Source organism: Phasianus colchicus, chromosome 3, assembly GCF_987193195.1.
Source record: "Phasianus colchicus chromosome 3, bPhaCol1.hap1.1, whole genome shotgun sequence".
Classification (NCBI taxonomy): Eukaryota; Metazoa; Chordata; class Aves; order Galliformes; family Phasianidae; genus Phasianus; species Phasianus colchicus.
This window is the reverse complement of record NC_143438.1, coordinates 92,913,820-92,935,218: the sequence shown is the minus strand read 5'-3', so window position 1 is coordinate 92,935,218 and position 21,399 is coordinate 92,913,820. Positions and strand designations below refer to the sequence as shown.

Genomic DNA, 21,399 nt, shown 5'->3' with positions numbered 1-21,399 from the left:
TGATAATGTTCTCAGGTCTGCCAGTAACTATTTTGGGATGGTGGGTAAAGGGCAGCCTTCTTAATCTTTGAACTGTACACTGCCATGCCACTTATCCAAAGTTTAAACATGTCGTTGTACTCGGAGAGGAAGAATATATGTGTTGGTACAAACCTTCAGATCTCTGCTGAAAATCTGCCAAAAATCATGTTTTACAACTGAAGTTGGACTCTTGACAGTAAACACATGTGATGGTTGAATTTTCTATCTCCCTTCCTAAAGAGACAAAAGTTTTGTTCTTCCTCTTACTCCCATTCTTCTGCTGGTGCTTTCTTCCACTGTAATAATTAAGCTGAAATGTATCTAATACAACGGAACAGGCAGTTTTAGCCTATGTGCTGAAGTACTATCATTTACATCAAAAATAAAAATCAAACCAACCCCTAAATAGGGGTCAGCACCATAGGAGTTCCCAAAGGCAACTCCTCCTATGTAGACATTTAGTCCAAATCTCAGCAACAGCTTTTCTGACCTTTGTGCTGAAGGAGGAGAGATGAATTGCAAGAAAATAGAGAAAAGCTTCATGTCTTGGAAAGGACTTAGGATAATGGGATTTGCTGCCAGGATAGGCTGGAAAATTGCCAGGGCTGGAGCGAGATGTGGTAGCTTGACTTTGTGGTTACTTATTCAAAAGTGAAATCAAAGATACAGCAATGCAGGTAGATAGCCTAGGGATAGCAAAGGTTCCTTCTGCACTATGTTACGATGTCAGAAAGGTGTAAGGGTGTTCTAGGATCCTCATGACCATGCTCATGCCCAAAAGGCAAGGAGTTTCCTTGCAGGAATGTGTTTGGAGTCATGCGTTATGGAAAGGCCTAGGACTAGTCCACAGTGCTTTTCAATGCAAAACAAAAGCCAGACTTATGCTAACATTAGTTTTATCACTTCCACCAGAAGAAATTCTCCATCGTTCTATAACCTAGACACGCATAAACCATTTCTTTTGTTGCTGGTTTAATCCTTAATATCATCAGTTTGGTTTCCTAGGGCAAGCTGAAGATGGCACATGATTTCTATTGGGGTCCCTAGCAGCAAACAGAAGAAAAAGGAGTGAAGAAAGATATTTATTTTCCTATGTACTGCCTTGACTGTTACTAAACCAATACCCACTGCTGACTTACAAACACTGATCTTTGCAAGCTCCCCCTCCAAGATAACATCCAAGGAATAAGGCTCAGTCAATATACAAAGGTCACCTTCCCATCTTTCCAGCAGTTCAAAGCTCTTTGTTGCTGACTCTGGGAACTTAAATTCTAGATAGATTCAGTTGCATCTCTGAAATACCCAGAACATCTCAATCTATAAAACCCTCCTGCAAACATAACACAGATTAGCTTTGACATGGTATTTAGGCATTTCAGGTTTTTACAAATGAGGCATACATAAATAGAAAAAAAAGCACAGATAAAAAAATCAGGGAGATACTTTGGGATTTTAGGGCAACATAGGCTTCTTTGATCTGAATCTCTCTGCTAGATTTACTATTTCTATTCTATACCACTGGACAGCCCATAATGACACCTTGCCAAGCACGGTAAAATCAGGATTTGCTGGGAACACATCTCCAGAGCTCAGCACAACTTTGCTGTGAGATCTCAATGCAACCCAAAGGCTCTGAAATTATCTACTTCCACAGACTAAATCTCTTTCTCAATCATTCTGCCCTCCAGTCCCGTGACAGAAACCTCACCAAAATAAGCCCCACCAGTGCCTTCTTGGCCATGCTGAAGGTCTACACCTCCTGTAACTGACTTTGCTTGCAAATGGCCAATAATGTTCTAACAACTCATCTTGCCCCTCTCTTTGAGAGAGGGCAGAACACAAATTTCATTTCTTACTGCCAGCCTGACTCTGATCCTTGTTTTCTTCCTTTTGCTGTAGCAAATATACTTCCCTGCAACCTTTTGACTCCTGCCTTGCAGACCTAATGTTCTGAGACATCAGGGAGGTAACATCAGACTGTCCTTCCTTATCTTTGTTATCCACATCACTAACTTCTCAGGCTGCAGATATCTGTTCTAGTAGCAATCCCTCTGAAAAGCTGCAAAATCTTTCCCTCAGCCTGCATTCTTCAAAGACTCTTCCTTTCCTGAAGACTGCTCTTGTTGAGGAAAGCCCAGTATAATGTGATCAACTGCCCCAGTGACAGCTGAAGTCCCATCACTAAGGCTTTTCTCAGTAGCTGTGCCCACCTTGGACTCTATCTCAGACCCTGCAGGTGGAAAAGAAGATTCCTTCTATTCCAACGAAGCTCTCAGACACATGATTTGATATTTTCAGGTGGCCCTATGTGGAGCCAGGAATTGGACTCAATGAACTTTTGGTCCCTTCCATATCAAGATTCCCTATGATTCTATGATTCCTATTTCTTCCTTCTCTTTGCACCTAGATTTTCCCAAGACTGTTATGGCTTCCAGTTCCTAGTTATGGATGAATGCAGCACTCTGAGATGACCTGAACAGGAGTCAAAGAATCACAGAGCCACCAAGGTTGGAAAAGACCTACAAGATCATCCAGTCAATCATTTGAGTTGAAAGGGATCCTTAAAGGTCATCCAGTCCAACTCCCCTGAAATGAACAGGGACAACAACAGCTAAATCAGGTTGCTCAGAACCTGGAATGACAACAAGGATGGAGCATCCACCATCTCTCTGAGCAACCTGTTTCGGTGCCTCACCATCCTTACTATAAACAACTTCTTGTTTATATCCAGTCTAAATCTCGCCTCCTTAAGTTTGAAACCATTTCCCCTTGTTCTTTCACAGCAGACCATGCTAAAAGGTCTGCTCTCCTTTAGGTACTGTAAGACCTCTGTCTTAGGTCTCCTCCTTCCTGGAGCCTTCCCTTCTCCAGGCTGAACAGAACCAGCTCTCTCAGTCTGTCCTTGGAGGGAAGGCATTCCATCACTTAGATCATTTTTGTGGTCCTCCTCTGGATGCACTCCAACAGGTCCACATCCTCTTGTACCAAGGACTCCACATCCAGATACAGAACTCGAGGTGAGTTCTCATCAGTGAGGAGTAGAGGAGCAGGGGCGTTGCTCCCCTAGTGAACTTCTGAACTTGAGGGCTGTGTGTAAAGCAGATGCTAGTGAAGACTGAGACAAAAAGTTGTTGAGTACCTCATTCTTCTCCTTGTCTGTAGTTACCAGCCTGTCTGCATTTATCACTAGGGGGAGATACATTCACCTGAAATTTCCATTTCCAGCTTATGTACCTACTGAAACCTTTCTTATCCTTCTTTGAGTCGCTTCCCAAGTTCAGTTCCAGCTTGGCCTTGGCCTTCCTTACTCCATCCCTACAAAGCCTGGCAGCAAAGAACTGTCACAAACATGGGAAACAGACATAGACAAGAAAACAGATTCCATGCATAATGAACAGACATGAGGAAAGATTTTTTCCATCTGGGATGATAATCACTCTGTGGATAAACTAGTGATACCTTTGTGACTCTCCATGTCCAATGTGGTGCATGTGTTTGTTGCAATGTACACAAAACTCAAGGTAAGGCATTCAGGAATGGCTCCTAAATGTTCCCATGCTCCTGCTGGCACTAGTGTGTCTCTAGAGGTATATGACTAACCTTGCTGTCCGTTGTTGGAGACTCCTTCTCCTTCTCTGCATGCTGAAGTTTTCTATTCAGATCTTGGAACATATCTTGGTGACGTTTTCTTGTGTGCATGATTTTCTGAGGAAAATGCAAGGGCCACAGATCAGCAAAGCCTATTCAGCCGTACAAAACCAACATTTCCTACTCTCAAAGCTACGTACATTATTAAAACGTAGATCTATCTCACTGCAGACTAAATCCAGCTTCCCTAAAGCAGCTCCAAAATTCTCTGAGGACCCACATGCAACACTGTAATTTCAGGATAAGACAGTGGGAGAAAGTGAGGAAGTTTAGTTTTTGAGCTTATGGTTGTCCTGAAATTGCAAATACCAGCTGTCTATGTTGCAAAATTTGTACACTGGTCTACCAGCTTGACTCAGGAAGCTCTGTTATCTTTCTTAACTGATTGCTGACCCTATGCCTGTTCTGTTGGGAGCATACTTCCTTGGCAAACATTTTCAGAGCTTATCCGAATGTGTAGGATTTAGGCTAAATAAGTTCTACCAGCAGTTACTTCACAGTTTCATTTTCTTTGTAATTTGGTCTGTCTGCATTTTACTTTTACTTTCTACTGACCAGGAGATGAAGGAAATATTTCTATAAAGGCTTCATTTTGTGTGTAAGAGCATGGTGAAGATTGCTTGCTCGTGCTGTGCCAAGCGGTCTATAATTGGAGAAAGTAGCTGATATAATTTAGGATCAGCACAGAAATGAATCAGCTCACATGCACCCACTGTAACTCAATTTCAGAACAAGCTCCCAGTCCTGAGCTCTAAAGTGATTCTACATTAAAGGCAACTCCTCTTGGGCCCTCAGTGTGACTTCGTTTTGGAATAAGGCATCAGCTTTTAAGGGGAAAAAATGCTCTGCCATCAAGGATGCCACAATTTGACTATGTTCTGCACCAGCTCCCAGTAGCCCCATAGGCACTCTTTTAAAGCTTTCCACTCCATCCTTTCAGTGTGAATACAGGCATTTCCCTTACTATAGATAGGATGTAAGGAAAACATTTGATCTGGTTGCAGGTATTCCTGTTCATTGCAGAAGAGTTGAACTAGATGGCTTTTAAGGGTCCCTTCCAACTGAAAAGATTTTATGATTCTTTGATTCTCCCCAGGCTAATTCTGTGAGGCTTATTAATAGGTGCAAAAACCCAGATTTGATCATGGTTTGTGACAGTGTGGACATATTACTTGCCTTTCTGTTATGCAACAGAGCTTCGGCACAAAAGTCAAGGCATTTTAGGTCACCAAGCAAAGGATATACTTGTGTTTCCTAAATAGGAGTGCATTGCAGCCACCTGTAGCACTTTTCCACTAGCTTATTTGCAGAAGAGATGCTACAAGTCTTGTGCACTCTGACATGGGATCTTCATTTACAAGTGTTTATGCAAAGGCATGAGGCAATATAATTTACCCATTTGTTCAGCTGCACAGGGTAAGCCTTATTAAGCAGCCAGCACAACTCTTTCTGCCCACCATTTTCCAACTTCTTTGGCAAAGGCTGCATTTCAACAAAGATGGTGGCAAGAAAATGAAGCTGCATTCCTCTTTCTCTCCCTACCCTTCAAGAAACACATTCAAAAATTGATGTACTCACCTCAAAATCTAGTTCTGCATACCGTGATTTCCGTCTCTGGGGATTCAAAGGAAAAAGAGAGGGTGGTGAAGGTTAGTAAGGGACTGATGGGCACAGACTGAACTACACAATAGATGAAACAGAGAGGCTCCTTCTCTTTTTACGTGTTCCTTTACCTTTAAAGTGTCTCTCTGGCTCGTCTTGATGGAAAGTGCCAGCCAATAAGAAGGATCACTCACAAAAACACTGAAACCCAAGGAAGGCTGAACATGGATTTTTGGCTAATTCAGACCCCTGTCCTAGTTATGATCTTGCAGGTGGTTTATGGAATGGGAAGGAAATAAAAAGGCTCAGCCAAGAGCTCCTGACCATCAGTCAGTGAAGACTGAAATTTGGGCAGCAATGGCCAAAACTTGCTCTCTGATAATAGGCAAGAAAATGGCCAGATGCTGAGAAATGCAAAAGCTAGGGCAGACATCACTGTGAGATGTACAGACTGGGGAGATCTGGTAATATATATATTGAGTTATTGCAGGTAAGAAGGAGAGGGCTGCACTTCTACCAAACCTCTGACATCCTTTTGATGCAAAGAAAGTTGTGGGTCATATCTTAAGTATATGCCAGGCTGGATGAGGTCATGGACTACCTGACCTAGTGCCTGCTTTAGTGGTTGGCAACTCTGTCCATGGCAGGGGAGTTGGATCTAGATGATCTTTGAGGTTTCCACCAACCCAAGTCATTCTGTGATGATTCTATGATACATCTGCAATCAAGACAATTTTCCTATCTTTGTCACAACTGAAGTCATCAAAATGGCAAACAGAAGAGGATAGATGGAGAAAAGGTAATACATGTCATGTGCCTTGTCCTAAAATGAAGGCTTTGAACACGCCAAAGTTTTGATTTTAATTTGCATTACGTTGCAAAAGACAGCCCATCACACCATAGGCTGTAGCTGTGGAAGTAATTGATGTGTGAGGGGTTTTTAAAACAAAATTAAGAAATGGTATCACCTGCCAGGTAATATAATTCTCACAGTAATATAATTCTGGCACTATGCAGTGGGCTACATTTGGCTCAACAATCCACTGTTGAAAAATCTGTTGCAGCCAGTACTGAGGGCAGGGAACATTACGGGCTTGGAACAGCAATGGAATTCCCATGCTCACCTCCAAGGAGCTCATGGAGAGAGTGGAGACGGTTTCACTCTTGGACACCACACCTGAGTTCCCTGAGTCACCTGTGTCACACAGGCTGTTGGGAATCTGTGACTCGCTGGGGATATTCTGTGGAGGCAGCTGCTGCTGTTGTTGTATCATGGGAGAACCTTGCACCTCACTGCAAGTCATGGTCACAGGTTCCCGTGGAGGACTTTTGACGACAAAACCTGGGTCGGTAGCCATACTAAGGTGGATCAGCCGTGTCTGGGGCATCTGGTCTATATTGATGCTGTATTTGCTCTCATCCTTGGGTGGTTTGGCCCGTAAGGTAGATGTATTGGTAGGCAGAATGACATAGCTGGTGTCCAGTGTTTGTTCTTGTGCCCGGGACAGTTCTGAGTCCAACTTCTTGAAGATGTCCCCGTCACAGATGTAGATAGACTTGGGTGGTTGATTCTTGTCCTTCTTCAGAGTGAGACTGTGATTGCTGAACTCATTCAGGTTGATGGCCCCCAGGTAGTGTGGGGAGCCCTGAAGATGCAACTTAGACACATTGGCTGGAAGACTGTTAAAGTTTGATGACCCCTTCTGATGATTGAGCTTCAATTTCTCTTCATCCTGTAGTGATGGGCGCTTCAGTGTTCCTGTGATGGTGGAGGTCCTGCAGGCTGTGATGTCTTTATTCAGCACTAGAGAGACAGACAAGTATCCTCAGCACTGCATCTTAGCTTTGGTTAACACATCAATATACCCACTGCAGTCACACCATGCTGGCATGTTCCCTGGGACCTCTCAGAATGAGGCTATAGAGGCAAAACATTTTCATATATATATTTTTTCCTTTTAGTCCAGGATCCTGAATGCAAATCTAAAGCCAGAGACAAAAAAAAACTCCTCATTTTGAGAGAATCCTCTGCGTTGAGAATTTCCCAACCCAATCATGGCCAAAACTCCAAACTACATTGAAACATATTATCATACTGATAACATTATCTCAGAAAGAAATTATATGTGTGTAGTACATGTGTATATATATATATAATACACAGCAAACATCACATACACGTAAAATACTAGCCTACAGAGAAGCAGTATTTATTTTAAGATTGATCTCATGTCAAAAAAAGATTATGATTCAGAAAACAGCTGAAATGCAGCATTATCAGGAATTTCAAATGCCTTGTTTTGTTTGTTTCTTTGTTTTAATTTGCTCAAATTCTTCAGGTTGATCTTTTCCCAGGAACAGTTTCAGGATTAGATTTGATAGTGTACAACACATCGCATTTTGTTAGAAATTTCTGATTCACTCTCCAGAAAGCTTTACATTCCAATCATTATGCCAAGCCTCTGTGAGACATAATTATTTGTTGTGTGCCTAGAGGACAAAAAGGAGTGCCATGAATACTCCTAAGTAGGAGATTAAAACCTTCATCTGAGGATGAGGTGAACATGCCTCATAGGAGGTACATACAAGACTCACAGACACTCATATCCACACAACGCTGTCTTCAGCAAAACATCTTATTCACTTCTAATAAGAATCTATTGCTCAGTTGATTTCAGGTGGCAACAAAGACCTTAAGAAGATTATGACACAAGCCTTAATTTCTCCAGGGGATGGAAAACACTGACTGTGAGATAGGGGCAAAATGATGTGGCACTGAAGGATACTTACCCAATGTTTCAGCTCAGAAAAGGAGAAATAAATGCACATCTCCCTTTCTCCCATCTCAGAATAAAATGTTGAGATCTTTTTACCACTTTATTTTTCCAATGGAGCCAACATTTTTGGGGTAACCAAAAGATCTCTATTCTATTTTATGACAGAGGCAGCACATGGCCAAAGAATTCCATGGGACTGAGGGCATACTCATTTTTCTATCAAATGAAATTGGGAGTGAGGGTGCTGGGTGAGCACAGAGACTACAGGGAACACAGGGTAATAAAAAAGCCAAGTGGAACACGGGGACTTTTTTTAACAAGCTTTGAAAGCTAAGCACATAGGGCATAATTATGGCAGCCACAGTAATCTTAATGTTGCTAGAGGGCACACTAGGATAAATCAGAGCATTATACTGTGTTCATACCATAAGCTGCAGTAGTATGATCCTGAACTCAGACCACTCACTGTCAGTAAGCTAAAGGTAAGTAAAGTTTATTGATCTTGCTCACAGCACCTGCCTGAAGCAGGCTTGAAGAAGCTTGGCAATCTCCAAACATGGAGCAGTAAGCTTCCAAAACTGAGCTATGGAGTAAATCCTAACAAAACTGTATGCCTTTAAGGGAGGGAGAAGAGGAAGGGAGATCCAGGTTGTTAGAGAGCTGTTCATCAAGGGTCTTCTGCCTTTTGTCTGGGATTTGGTAGCAAGAAATTCTTCAAGAAAGGCTCCTGTATTGTAGGAGTATGGAGTCTGCTTTGATTTTCAGCACAAAGTGTGCTGAGCATGCATTCAAATCATATCTGGTCTCATGAGCATGCCTTTTGCACATGGCATTTTGGAACCAAAGTCTTCAGTGTCAGAAAGGAAGGAGGAAGATAAATGAGATGAGAGAGTCAGCTAGAAATACAATTAGGGAGTATGAGACAGAGAAATAGAAAAAAAAATGGAGCAACCCTGAAAAAAAAAGATAAATGGACAGAAAGAGACCATGAAATAAGATATCACACTGATAAGTGAGATAAATATACTATGACTATGATAGGCACAGGGAGAGGGAGTGAGGCTGAGAGAAAGAGAGAAGAAGATAAATAAGATATAGATAGATATTAGATAGATAAATGATAGTGACAGAGATAGACAATACACAGAAACACAACGACAAGGATAAATGCTGACAGAGATAGAAATACATAAATAACAGGTACAGCAAGACAGACAGCTGAGGACAGAGATAAATAAGTGATTGCAAGATATATACGGAGAGATGCAAGATAAATACATTAGAAGCAGATAAATAAATGATGGATTAGATAAAGAAAAAGATATAGACATAGCTAGATATAGAAAAGGGGGGAGAGACAGAATGAGAAGGAAAGAGAAATAAATAAATAGGAGGGAAGGAGGGAAGGAAGGAAGGAAGGAAGGAAGGAAGGAAGGAAGGAAGGAAGGAAGGAAGGAAGGAAGGAAGGAAGGAAGGAAGGAAGGAAGGAAGGAAGGAAGGAAGGGGGAAAGGAAGGAGAGAAGGAAGGGGGAAAGGAAGGGGGAAAGGAAGGAAGGAAGGAAGGAAGGAAGGAAGGGAGGAAGGGAGGAAGGGAGGAAGGGAGGAAGGGAGGAAGGGAGGAAGGAAGGGAGGAAAGAAGGAAGGAAGGAAGGAAGGAAGGAAGGAAGGAAGGAAGGAAGGAAGGAAGGAAAGAAGGAAGGAAGGAAGAGCAATAAAGAGAGTAATACATGGAAAGATAAAAAAAGAATTTCTCATGATGAGAACTGCACACACAGTATGTACTGTCCTTGGCTAGGGGAGATCCTGGTTTGGAAGATGTGAATTATATGCAAATGCCAAGCGAGCTGGTATTTCTCTTGCTTGGGAGAAGTCTGGGAAGGTAAATAAAAACCTAAATATCTATCTACCAAAGGGAAAAATAATAATAACAATACAAAATCTCAGCCAAATGCTCAGGCATGCCAAGAGCAGGAGAGGAAAAAACCTGCAGAGACAAACAGACAGCAAAGGAGACTTCAGAAGATGCAGACACCCCTGTGGGCATGGGGAAAAAGGGATTTATTGGAGAAAGGGACAGTCTGCCCATGCAGATCTTCAGAATGTGTGTGGCTGAACACACAGGAGAGAAGTGCAGGCAAAGGAGGAGAGACCTGACCCAACTCCGTATATACAGGCAGCTTAGAACTGCACCAGAAGTGTGCATGGGGCCAGTGGGAATGTTGGGAAGGCTCTCCTGGTTCCTGACCTCAAAAACACCTACTGAGCACAGAGCTACCTGAGGCTGGCCCTGATCAGTAGGTGTTAAAGCAAAAAAGGATCACAGCTGGAAGAGATGCAGCCCATCTCTTCCTTGATTCTCTTCTCTGCCACTGTGCTACAAGGACCATGGGTAAGAAGTCGTACTTCAGAGCTAAGTTTTTGTCTTAGCTAGATGGTCAAGAGATCTGTGGGGGAATAGGACAAGCAAAGTATAGGGGAAAATTAGGGGAACTGCTTTCTTTCAGGCAGGATTGAGAGTAAGGGCAGCCCACACATGCACATGCAAGCCACTATGACACATACAAATCAAGTAGAAAGGAAAAAATATATGGCCTAGTTCAATCCCCAAACCAGGTCACTTGTCGATTCTCACCTGTGATGTGCTCACCTGATCTACAAGCCATATCCACATCCTTCTCAAAATCGGTCTGAAAGACAGAGAACACAGAAGATGTGGTCAAAAGGAGGTGGTGGGGAAAAGAAAAGCATCTGGAAAATGCAAAAAGTGCTTTAATTCAAGAATCGGACATAATCAGTGCTGGAAGAGTGGAGGAGAGACAGTTTGCTTAGTCTTTGAAACAAATCAAACAGAGCGTTATTTTTTCCAAATGTGGCTCTCAGAACTTAGATAAGCCTTTTTATTGCTTATTTATTAGTAATTTTTTTGGAACATAAAATGAATTTGATGGGAATCAAAGATAAGTAACATCAGACCAATATTAAAATGGGCACACAGAAAAAATGTTATCACATTTTGATGACAAAGCTTCAGGAAAAAATGTAACTGAACAACCTGCACTAGCTCAAGCAATAAGAAAATAAAGGAAAAGTGTATATTTAATACCTGTCAACAAGATTTTGTGGAAAACCATTTACTCAGCTAAGCTTTTTTTAATACACTGAGAAGATTTTGAGATCAGCGGAAAAGGTAATGGTAAAAATGCTGTCCTGCAAAGACTTGGATTTCTTGAAGGCCAGATGCTCCTCAAGAAGTCTTACAGGTGCAGGAGAAAGCTATACCTGTGTGCTATAAGATGAGCCAAAAGGGAAGAAGACTGATGTGGTTGAGAAAGGTAACTTTTCTGAGCCTCTGAGAGAAAAAGAAGGTCTACCTCCTGTGAAAGAAGGGATGGGCAACTTGGGGAGAGTACAGAGAGGTTGTTAGAATATGCAGGGAGAAAATTAAAAAAGTAAAAGCCCAGCTTGAACTCAACCTGGCCATTTTAGTAAAAGACAACATTTTTTTACAAACATACCAACAGTAACAGGAGGGCTAAGGGAGAATCTTCATCCTTTACTGGATGTGGTGGAAAATGTGATCACTGAGGACAATGAAAAGGCTGAAGTTCTCAATGCCTTCTTTACATCTGTCATTAATAGTCAGACCAGTTGACCTCAGGGTACTCTATCCCCTGACCTGGAAGTCTGGGACAGGGAGCAGAATAAACCCCGCATGATTTAGGTGGAGGCAGTTAGAGACCTACTCCATCTAGACTGTCACAAGTTCATGGGGCCAGATGGGATTCACACAAGGGTGCTGAGGGAGTTGGTGGAGATGATTGTTAAGCCATTTTCTACCATTTATCAGCAGGGAAATGATTGTTCCCTGTACTCAGATCTGGTGAGGCCACACCTCATGTACAATGTTCAGTTTTGGACCTCTCACTGTAAGAAAGGCATCGAGGTTGTGGAGCATGTTCAGAGAAGGGCAACAAAGCCGTTGAGATGACAGGAGCACAAGTCTTATGAGGTGCAGCTGAGGGAACTGGGATTTTTTACTCTGGAGAAGTGGAGGGTCAGGGAAGACTTTATTGCCCTCTGCAACTCTCTGAAAGGAGGTTGTGGTGAGATAGGGGTCAGTCTCATGGTTGAAGGAAGGGATGCCATTCAGAGGGACCTCAAGAGGCTAGAAAGAACTTGATGAGGTTCAACATGGCAAAGTGCAGAGTTTTGCACTTGGGCCGGTGGAATCCCAAGCATCCCTACAGACTGGAAGGAGAGGTCCTTGAGAGCAGCCCTGTGGAGAAGGACCTGGGGGTCTTGAGAGATGAAAAACTTAATATGAGCCAGCAGTGTGCCCTTGCGGCTCGGAAGGTAAATGGTATCTTGGGCTCCATCAGAAGAGGGGTGGCCAGCAGGGACAGAGAGGTGATTGTTCCCCTCTACTCTGCTCTTGTGAGGCCCTATCTGGAATATTGCATCCAAGTGTGGAGCCTCCAGTACAAAACAGACAGGGAGTTGTTGGAGAGGGTCCAGAGGAGGGCCATGAAGATGATCAGGGGACTGGAGCACCTCCCCTGTGAAGACAGGCTGAGGGAGCTGAGCTTGTTCAGCCTGGAGAAAAGAAGGCTGTGGGGTGACCTCATTGCAACCTTTCAGTACCTAAAGGGAGCCTACAAACAGGAGGGAAATCAACTCTTTGAAAGGGTAGATAACTGCAGGATGAGGGGAAATGGTTTTAAGTTGAGGAAGGAGAGATTTAGGTTGGATGTCAGGGGGAAGTTCTTTACAGAGAGTGGTGAGGTACTGGAACAGGCTGCCCAAAGAGGTTGTGGATGCCCCATCCTTGGAAGTGTTCAAGGCCAGATTGGATGGGGCCCTGGGCAGCCTGGTCTAGCATTAAATGGGGCGGTTGGTGGCCCTGCATGTGGCGGGGGGGTTGGAGATGATCCTTGAGGTCCCTTCCAACCCTGGCCATTCTGTCTCTTCTCCTGGGTAACAGTGATAGAATGAGAGGAAATGGTCTCAAGGTGCATTAGTTTGGATATTAGGAAAAAAAAAACTACTTCTCTGAAAGAATGGTTAGGCACTGGAAAAGGCTGCCCAGGGAGGTGGTTGAGCCACTGTCCTGGAATTGTTCAAGAAATGTGGAGATGAGGTACTAAGGAACATGGCAGTATTGGAGATTGGTGGATGGTAGGACTTTTCCAACTGTAATGATTCTGTGATTCTATGATTCTTTGGTTACAGCACAATTCAGTCACTGTAAAATAACAGTGTACCCCTCTAAAATATCAGTAGTGAGCCATCATTCATGTCTGGATTTGGGAGTTCTTTGTGCTTGGATATGAAGAAAGTGACTGTAAGCTTGCTACTTCTCAACGCGTCAAACAATAGTACAGAAGTAACAAAAGCTAAAAACTTGTCGAATTTTGCAAGGTGGCTGATAAATGAAAGCAGAGAATTGTATACAGGGACAAAAATCTGACACTTCAGAATATAGTTCTTGGGATGGTAACAATAGAATTACAAATTCAGTGTCCACAATTTTAAATGATACTGAGTTTGAAGGGCATATAGCAAAGTATAGAAATAATTTGATGTCTTACAGAAGGAGAATAAAATAACTCAGTGTGTTAATTTATTGAAGGATATTACTGTCTGTTATTGAAGGAGAAAATGTATGAGGCACACAAGGGACTTCATAACTACACATTAAAAGGCATAGCAAGAAGTCTGAAAACCTGAAGACTATGCATTTATATAAGAAAAAATGCAGGTGTTTTAACAAACATTTATGATATGTGATAAGATACTAAATGCCTTGATGTTTTGACCTAAAGATTGTGCTTTTGAAAGTAGACCTCATAATCAAGCACAAGTTGTACGATTTAGTTGAGGACAGCAATGACTGCCAGAAATTCATGAGGTTGTGATATAGGTCTAATACTAACAGGATGTTTTGTTCACATCCTGAAAGTGATTGTCCAGATGTTGTTACTCCAATTTCAGAAATCAAATGTTTCTTGTAGAATCTACATCATAACACCAGAGCAGATGTAAGATGATTCCTCACAGTTTATTATCCTACTGTCTTATCTAGATTGTTTGTAAAGGATTTACACAAAAGGATTGAGGTTTACAGTGCTTAAGCTATATTCCCAGTGAAGCAATGTAAACAAATATGCTTGAAACAGCATCTTTATAATAATGACTATGATCCAAAATGCTGTGATTAAATCAATTAAACTGCTGCATCTCAGCTCCAGCTAGAATGAGGCAGTATGATAGAGATGAAAAGATCTGGGAGACTGAAGAGGTATATTTTGCCTTTGGTTTTCTGGAAAAAGAATGATCTCGCCAAAATGGATGCAAAACTTCATGTGTAAGTTCTAGCCCCTGAATGTTATTATGAAAAGAAATAGGACTTCTATGAAAGAGTCTGTGCTATTTTTGTTCAAGTGCAGGTTTAAAGGAAAAAAAGAGTGTTTATTGCAAAATGTATGGTGGACAGAGCCCTTTGTTTATCAGTTAAGTGTTAAAAATGCCCATAGGTCTCTTAATAATAGACTAGATAGTAGTTTTCCCTACCATTAGTTGAGCGTGTCCGTTCTGAAATGAGCCCCCAGAGTCTCCATTGCCCTCTTCCTGGCGGTCTACTACTCGGCACTTCACAGCATCCTGAACCTGCAGGAAAGAGCAAATGGATTTGCATGAGTCAGAATCAGACAGAAGTACCAAAACAAATCAAATTCTTTTGACAGCAACAACAACAAATGTAGCTTTGGTAGTTCACGCTACTTTTATGATGGATGCTATTACATAAATCATTCTATTTGTGTCTGCAATGTCTGATTACGATCCTATATCAGCTGAAATATATATCTGATCCAAAGCTCACTGAAATGAACGAAGAAGAAAAAAATGCAAGTGACTAAAATGGGAGTAAGATGCAGGCTCATATTCATAATGCAATTAGTTGAAGCAACCTCAGCCAAGTTGGTAGTGTAATTCCATTGATTTCACTGGTCTGACATAAAGAATTAATCTGTTTTACTTAATTTAAAGGAACTGTAAGAAGATAAAATGAATACTGAGAAAAAAAAAAAAAGGCTCCCTGTCTCTGTTATTCATAAAAAATTATTCCTTTTCTTCCCTGTTATACTTTACCATTTTAAGTCTCCACAGGGAGGCCGGAGAAAATTTACTCAATTTCCTCACCTGTTTATTGCTCACATTACTTTCTAGCTTGAATATCTAGGTGCTATTGCCAACATATAAACATTCTGTTAACCTTGGTGCAAGTTGCTCTTCTCAAAATCAAATAAGAAAATTTGATTTCCTTAAGATTCCATATTTGGAGGCGTGTAAACATTCTGGAAACATTAATGTTTAACAAGCCAAAACTGATATCTCAGTTGGGTGAAATGGTAGATTAAGAATGTCCTCCAAATTGCATTCCACTCAGCATGGCAACCACTGATTCATTCTTGCTTGCATTCCATCTTTTGACTGATAACAGCATGGTCATTTCTTTGGTCACTGCCTACAAGAATGCAGAAGCTCGTAGGATTAGAAAAGTTACCAGGCTGATTAGCCTTTTTTAGATATTTTCTATTGTAAGTATGCTGGTTATATAAAAGAGAACATGTCATTCTGCTCACCTCCCTCCTAAGGATACAATGGACCATCACAATGACAAAACCTTCCAATGAGTCGAAGACGGCAAAAAGGATCTGGAAGAGCGCTGACCGCCGATCTGTGATTGCCAGAACTGCAGACATCCAGGTGAGCGCCAGGAGGGGCAGGACCACACAGGAGCTCCAAAGGGATGCCCTGTTAAGGGAGAGGAAAAGAGAATTCAGCCTCACTTCAGCCCCACTTGCTCCCATGTGGGATGCTAATTCAGCCTCCTGATCCCATGGGGCTTCAGAAGACTTGTCCAGCAAATGCATACTTGTGCTAGATGTCTTCTGAGCCCCAGGCACAGGGAAGCAGGAAGATGCTTTGCACACTCACGCTACCAAAACAGGTGACACACATTTCCATGGGAGGGACTACTAGCCAATGGTGCAGTCATGCATAAAACTTGAGGTGGGGAGGAAGGATGCAGATACCTCACTCCTCCCCTCATGCCCTTCCCACTCTGTCACTAGACCACAATGATGACATTTCCCAAGGAGAGGAGACAAAATACAGTCACTGTAGGTTGCCAGGGGGAAGGGGAACAGTTGCAGCAGAGGCTGGTTTGTCACGATGGCTGTCAGTACTCAGGCTACAGACACTTGGACTTCCACAGCACATGGAAGACACCAACAAGTGGGGACGTGTCACAGTTTCAAGTAACTAAAACAGACAAGCATTGAGCTGATGTGAAGAATGGCATTTTGCTGTTACTCCCTTTCTCTGTAGCTGATGGTCCCTACAATTCTACATCTGTGAGCATCAGGAAATGTAACTCAGATAACTCTGAATTGGAATTTTTTAGTTTTCTTGTGTGATCTCCTTATCTGAATGCACTGAAAAAAACTGCAGTTGCTTCTACCTTTAGCAAGGGTTGGAAACAATAGTTCTTGGGGGGAAATGCTGCATTAAAATCCTTTGAGATTTTGCAATTGTTAATTTACAAGAGAGAAAACTTTCTGCAAGGTTAGTACTGCCATGTGAGCATCCACCTTTTTTTATGACTAATGGCTTTACAAATGAGAAAGCAGCTTTGTTTCCATGGACAATTCAGCCACTCAACTATCTCACCAAAATAACTTTAACAGCAAGTTATGGAGATTTTAGGCCACCTATTGTCCTACATATGTGGTGCACCAAGAGTATCAGGAGAATTTCTTTGTGGTCTTATACCAAAAAAAAAACAGAAGTCGACCTATGCACCAAGCAAATAACAAGTTGAGTTTCAGGATTTCCTGAGTAGAAAACCTCAGCCTATTTACTAACAAATATATACAGGCAACACAATAAATTACAGGACATGTATTGTGACACACAGTTTACAGTAGGTACATGGAGCTTGCTTACCATTTTCTGATATGTGATCAAGATTTTAATGTTTACTTGCTGGTTATCCAGATATCACTCTCGTGAACCTCAGTGAGAGTTCTACCTGAACAAAGCTGGAGCTTGGACACGGGTATGAGCATCAGGACATAATGTCATGGCTTCAGTTACAGGGTTTTTCAAGGACTGTTACATCTGTTCTGCTGTAATTACCACATACTGGAGTGACGGGTTATTTTTGTAATCATAATGATGCTTTGATTGCAAATATTTCTACAAACTGTTCAGGTTCAGATGTGCTCCTTTTAATCAATGTGATTTCCCTACAGGAGCAATTAAATGGCATAGACTGTTTTCTACTAAACTAAGCATTATGAGGCTTCCTTGTAAGATAAGGGCCATGATATAATGTAGGTATAATTTTATATAGGATAAACTAAACTTTAATGTCTGATAGGAACTATAATTTTAATGCATTATTAAAAAAAAGGAACCACCAGCCAAAGACAGCTCTCAACCAAACAACTGCCAAGCAGATGATTTAATTCCACTTCTCTCCTAGCCCACTGAAATGTGTCTCATTATACTGAAGTAACTGAAATCTCTCATTGCTTTCATTTGCAACGGTGCATTAATAAAATTGGCAAAGCAGTAAGCGCAGTAAAAATCAAAGGCGCAGAAAAGCTAAATGAAAAGATGAGGTTTGCTCCAGAACAGCCACTCTAGATGTGACTTCAATGCACCTGCCAACCATATCTGAGAGTGGATTTGATCGTATGTATTTGCCTGAACCAGAGATCTATATTCGCATGGGATTTCCCATTCTTTGAAAGAAAAGCCACATCAAGTTGATAACGATGTGGATCTGGATTCAAGATGCTACCCACAACATGGATGCTATTATTTCTTAACTATGAAGGGAACCCTTTAAAGCTCCTGTTGTTTTTACGCTGGACTCAATGAGTCTTTCCCAGCCCTACATCCTGGGTTCTGCATTGAGGTGGATTTCATCATTGCTTCCAACATAAGCAACCTTAATACCAGCACTGCCCTCTTCACACTTCCAACTCAGATGATGGCAACAATATTATGCCAGATATTCAGTTGGTGTAAATCAGAATTTTTTCAACTGAGTCAGCTTCTGTCTTACATCACCTAAGATTACAGTCTGACTTTCTGTCTTCTTTGTGATTCATCTTGCAGATACCTTCTTAACAATATTCTTCCCTTACAAATGTTAGCGAAATGTTCCTTGACATTTAAGGCATAAACTTTATTCTCAGGCAACAGATGGAAATGGGTCATAGCACTATAACTTACTCTAATTTAACTTTCAGAGCTTGGCTTAGATTTTGAAATATTAAATTAAAAAAAAATAATAATAATAAAAGGTTCCATTAAAAATATCATATCAGGATTGAAATTTCTAAAGAAAACTCGGGGAAAGATAAATGGGTTTCTTGTGATTTGTACTTAATTCTACTTCTGCGAGCTGAATACATAGCAGAACTCATACTTCTGCCACTTTTCTGTCTGCCTCTTTGTAGGAGGCATCCTTAGAAAGTACCATAAAAATTTACAGGACCTAAGAAGCATCATGTTATGGTGCCACATGCTGTGTGATGAAGTGATGATTTATTATGTAACAACACTCTGATTACTTAACAGCTCTTCATTATGGGTTATCTATGATCAATTAATCCAAGATTTTTATTGCCTGAGACAAAGGGCCAGTCCCTTTAGCTGGCAGATGAAGAAGACACTTATCCTACTGATTTAATCCTGATTTATTGACTACATACATGACAGCACTAATTGTGAGTGACAAATATCAAGGGGATATCATTACATTGCACTGTGGAAGCATAATGCTGGCTTATTGCCTGATGACCACCATATGACAACGTTACTCAGCAGCACTGCTGTAAGATCACATTTCTCTGCCCCATCACGCTGTGTTACTGCTGCATTGCAGAGAAAGTGCATTATTATGGGATATGGTCATGTCACTGCACATTGTAACCAAGTATATTTACAAGGCTATGTAACAACATGGCCATGCATTGAAGTTTTCCACAGCTTTATCTAGCAAAGACTTAACCTCTAAACCCAGCTCTGGCAGAGAGCTGGTGATAGCCACTGGTCAATATATCAAAAACTAGATGTGGTTTTGTTCTTTATCTAACTGGCATCCTTAGGAGACTTCATCTTTGCGATAAATAAGTAAAAAAATAGATAAATAGCAGGATATACTGATGGGAGTTAGAATAACAATGGAAAGAGCAAAAAAAGGGCTTTTGGAAATAAAGATCTACATGAAGATCTAAAGGCCTGTGCCCTGACAATGGACAAATGCAATGGAGCACAGTGCATGTTAACAATGATATAAAAGGCCATTATGAAAATGTAAACGATCAATTCTTCTCATTACTCAAGGCTGACAGGACAGCTAGTACACCAAGTTTAAGAAAGAGAAGAAGGAAAAATAACTTTGTAAAGAAATAACTTTCAGAAAGCAGATCCTGGAGATCCGCTGGAGAAGTTTCCAAGCAACTTCTTTTAACTCAATGTGTGTAGAACTAAGACAGGAAATCTGCAACTTACAAAGAGAGTCCCCATGCTGTTACCATGTATGGGGAGCAGAGAAACACAAGACATTATTTCTGTTTTCTCCAGAAGATGATTCTTCTATCAGTTACTGCTATCTTCACAATATGACTAAGAATACAGGAGATCAAATGCCTGTGAATTAGGCAGATAGGAAATGAAGTAACTATGGGCACACTTCTTGATTATTCATCCTTAATAAGGAAAATAGTTCTTTGACAGTCCAAGAACCCATAGGGCCTGAGTATTGTCCACAGGTTAAGGATTCAATTTTGAATTCATTTAACTATGCAAACAACGCTGTTCCTGATGAACAGCTTCCTTCATAAAACCAGCCATGTACAAAAATATTGATTCACATGGAAGTGGTTCACTAGAATCACAATACTGGAAAAAAAATATATATGCATATATCAGTGTCCAAGACTTCTGGAAATGGCTTTGAGCCAAGAAAAAATGTAAACCCCTTAGATGGGAGATTTGATACAATCAGATGGTGCAAGATGGATGATGCACAAAGTTATGAGGGCTCCATGATTTTGACAGACCCTTGCATGGGCTGCCTGAAAGACAAATATGCTGTGCCAAGGCCATAGACTCGAACCAATCTCTTCCCTATATTCAAAATTTGAGTTTCTATATTTGCAATGCACTGTTTGGCAAAAATTCTATCCTTCCTTCCTTCCTGCCTTCCTGCCTGCCTGCCTTCCTTCTTTCCTTCCTTCCTTCCTTCCTTCCTTCCTTCCTTCCTTCCTTCCTTCCTTCCTTCTTTCCTTCCTTCCTTCCTTCTTTCCTTCCTTCCTTCCTTCCTTCCTTCCTTCCTTCCTTCCTTCTTCCTCCTTCCTTCCTCCCTTCCTTCTAATAGCAATTCCTGGTATCTTCAGGGACCATCCACTTTCAGAGCAAATAGAAAGAAATCATATGTCCTTGAAGTGCTCCTGTCTGAGTAGCAAAGATAAATGAGTTATAAAGCAGTATTTCACAGGCTGAAGTAACAATTAAAAGAAAGATGGGAACAGAGGTCTTCCAGTGGCAGTGTACAGCCTGGTTATTATTCAAAGAAGTCAGTAAGGAAGGCTTTATTTTAACCCACAAATGTCAAGCCTGGCTTATGTTTACAGATCACAGACATCCACAATTTTCCTTTTATCATTTCCCTAGGTAAGAAATTGCATGATTTCCAATGGATATTTTTTTCTCCTCTGTCATGATTGCTACCAGCTCTACCACCAGGGCTTACCATGTTTTTACTTGGTTACAGATTCTTTTTCTTATCCCTTCTCTGTTAGACACAGATATTACCATGAAGAGCTGCTGAAAACCTCTCTGATTTTTTCAAGAAATTGGATAGAAGTTATATTCTTTCACTTCATGCTACCTCAGGGATGAGTCTATGAAACCTATGGGAGGTGAGTGGGAAAGGGCATGGAGAACCTCAGAAGGACTAAGTCAGAAACATCCCTGATTTATTCTCTACCAAGCAGCTATGGCTAATTCAATATCAGAGAGGAGCTAGGTATCCTCATTGTATCTGGTTTATACTACAAGATCTCAAAATGGTATGGGAAAGCTGGCCCAAGGTTTGAGTCAAGGCCAGCAGAACGGTGGCAGTGACATGAAGTATAGTGAAGCATAGTTAAGGCTTTGCCTTATTGATAACCTTATTTATGATAGACCTTGAGGAAGAAAAATGGAAACAGTTCAGCTTCAGAATGAAGGGGAGAAAAAAGGTCAGTTGAGAGATGAGTTTACTAAT

The 21,399-nt window shown here is 41.3% G+C and overlaps 1 protein-coding gene across 13 annotated transcripts in view; it reads right to left on the bottom strand.

The window, feature by feature from the left end:
* ADGRB1 (adhesion G protein-coupled receptor B1) overlaps positions 1 to 21,399 on the bottom strand; it is a 275,593-nt gene that overhangs the window by 9,637 nt on the left and 244,557 nt on the right. For 10 of the 13 annotated variants that reach the window (XM_090138075.1, XM_090138073.1, XM_090138079.1 and 7 more), the window contains 6 exons: positions 15,692 to 15,863; positions 14,619 to 14,714; positions 10,681 to 10,735; positions 6,396 to 7,075; positions 5,248 to 5,283; positions 3,622 to 3,726 (listed from right to left, as the gene is read on the bottom strand). In XM_090138075.1, the coding sequence (XP_089994201.1) occupies positions 3,622 to 3,726; positions 5,248 to 5,283; positions 6,396 to 7,075; positions 10,681 to 10,735; positions 14,619 to 14,714; positions 15,692 to 15,863 (1,144 nt within the window). The remainder of the gene's footprint in view (positions 1 to 3,621; positions 3,727 to 5,247; positions 5,284 to 6,395; positions 7,076 to 10,680; positions 10,736 to 14,618; positions 14,715 to 15,691; positions 15,864 to 21,399) is intronic. The other 3 variants (XM_090138083.1, XM_090138076.1, XM_090138082.1) reach the window with 1 other exon arrangement.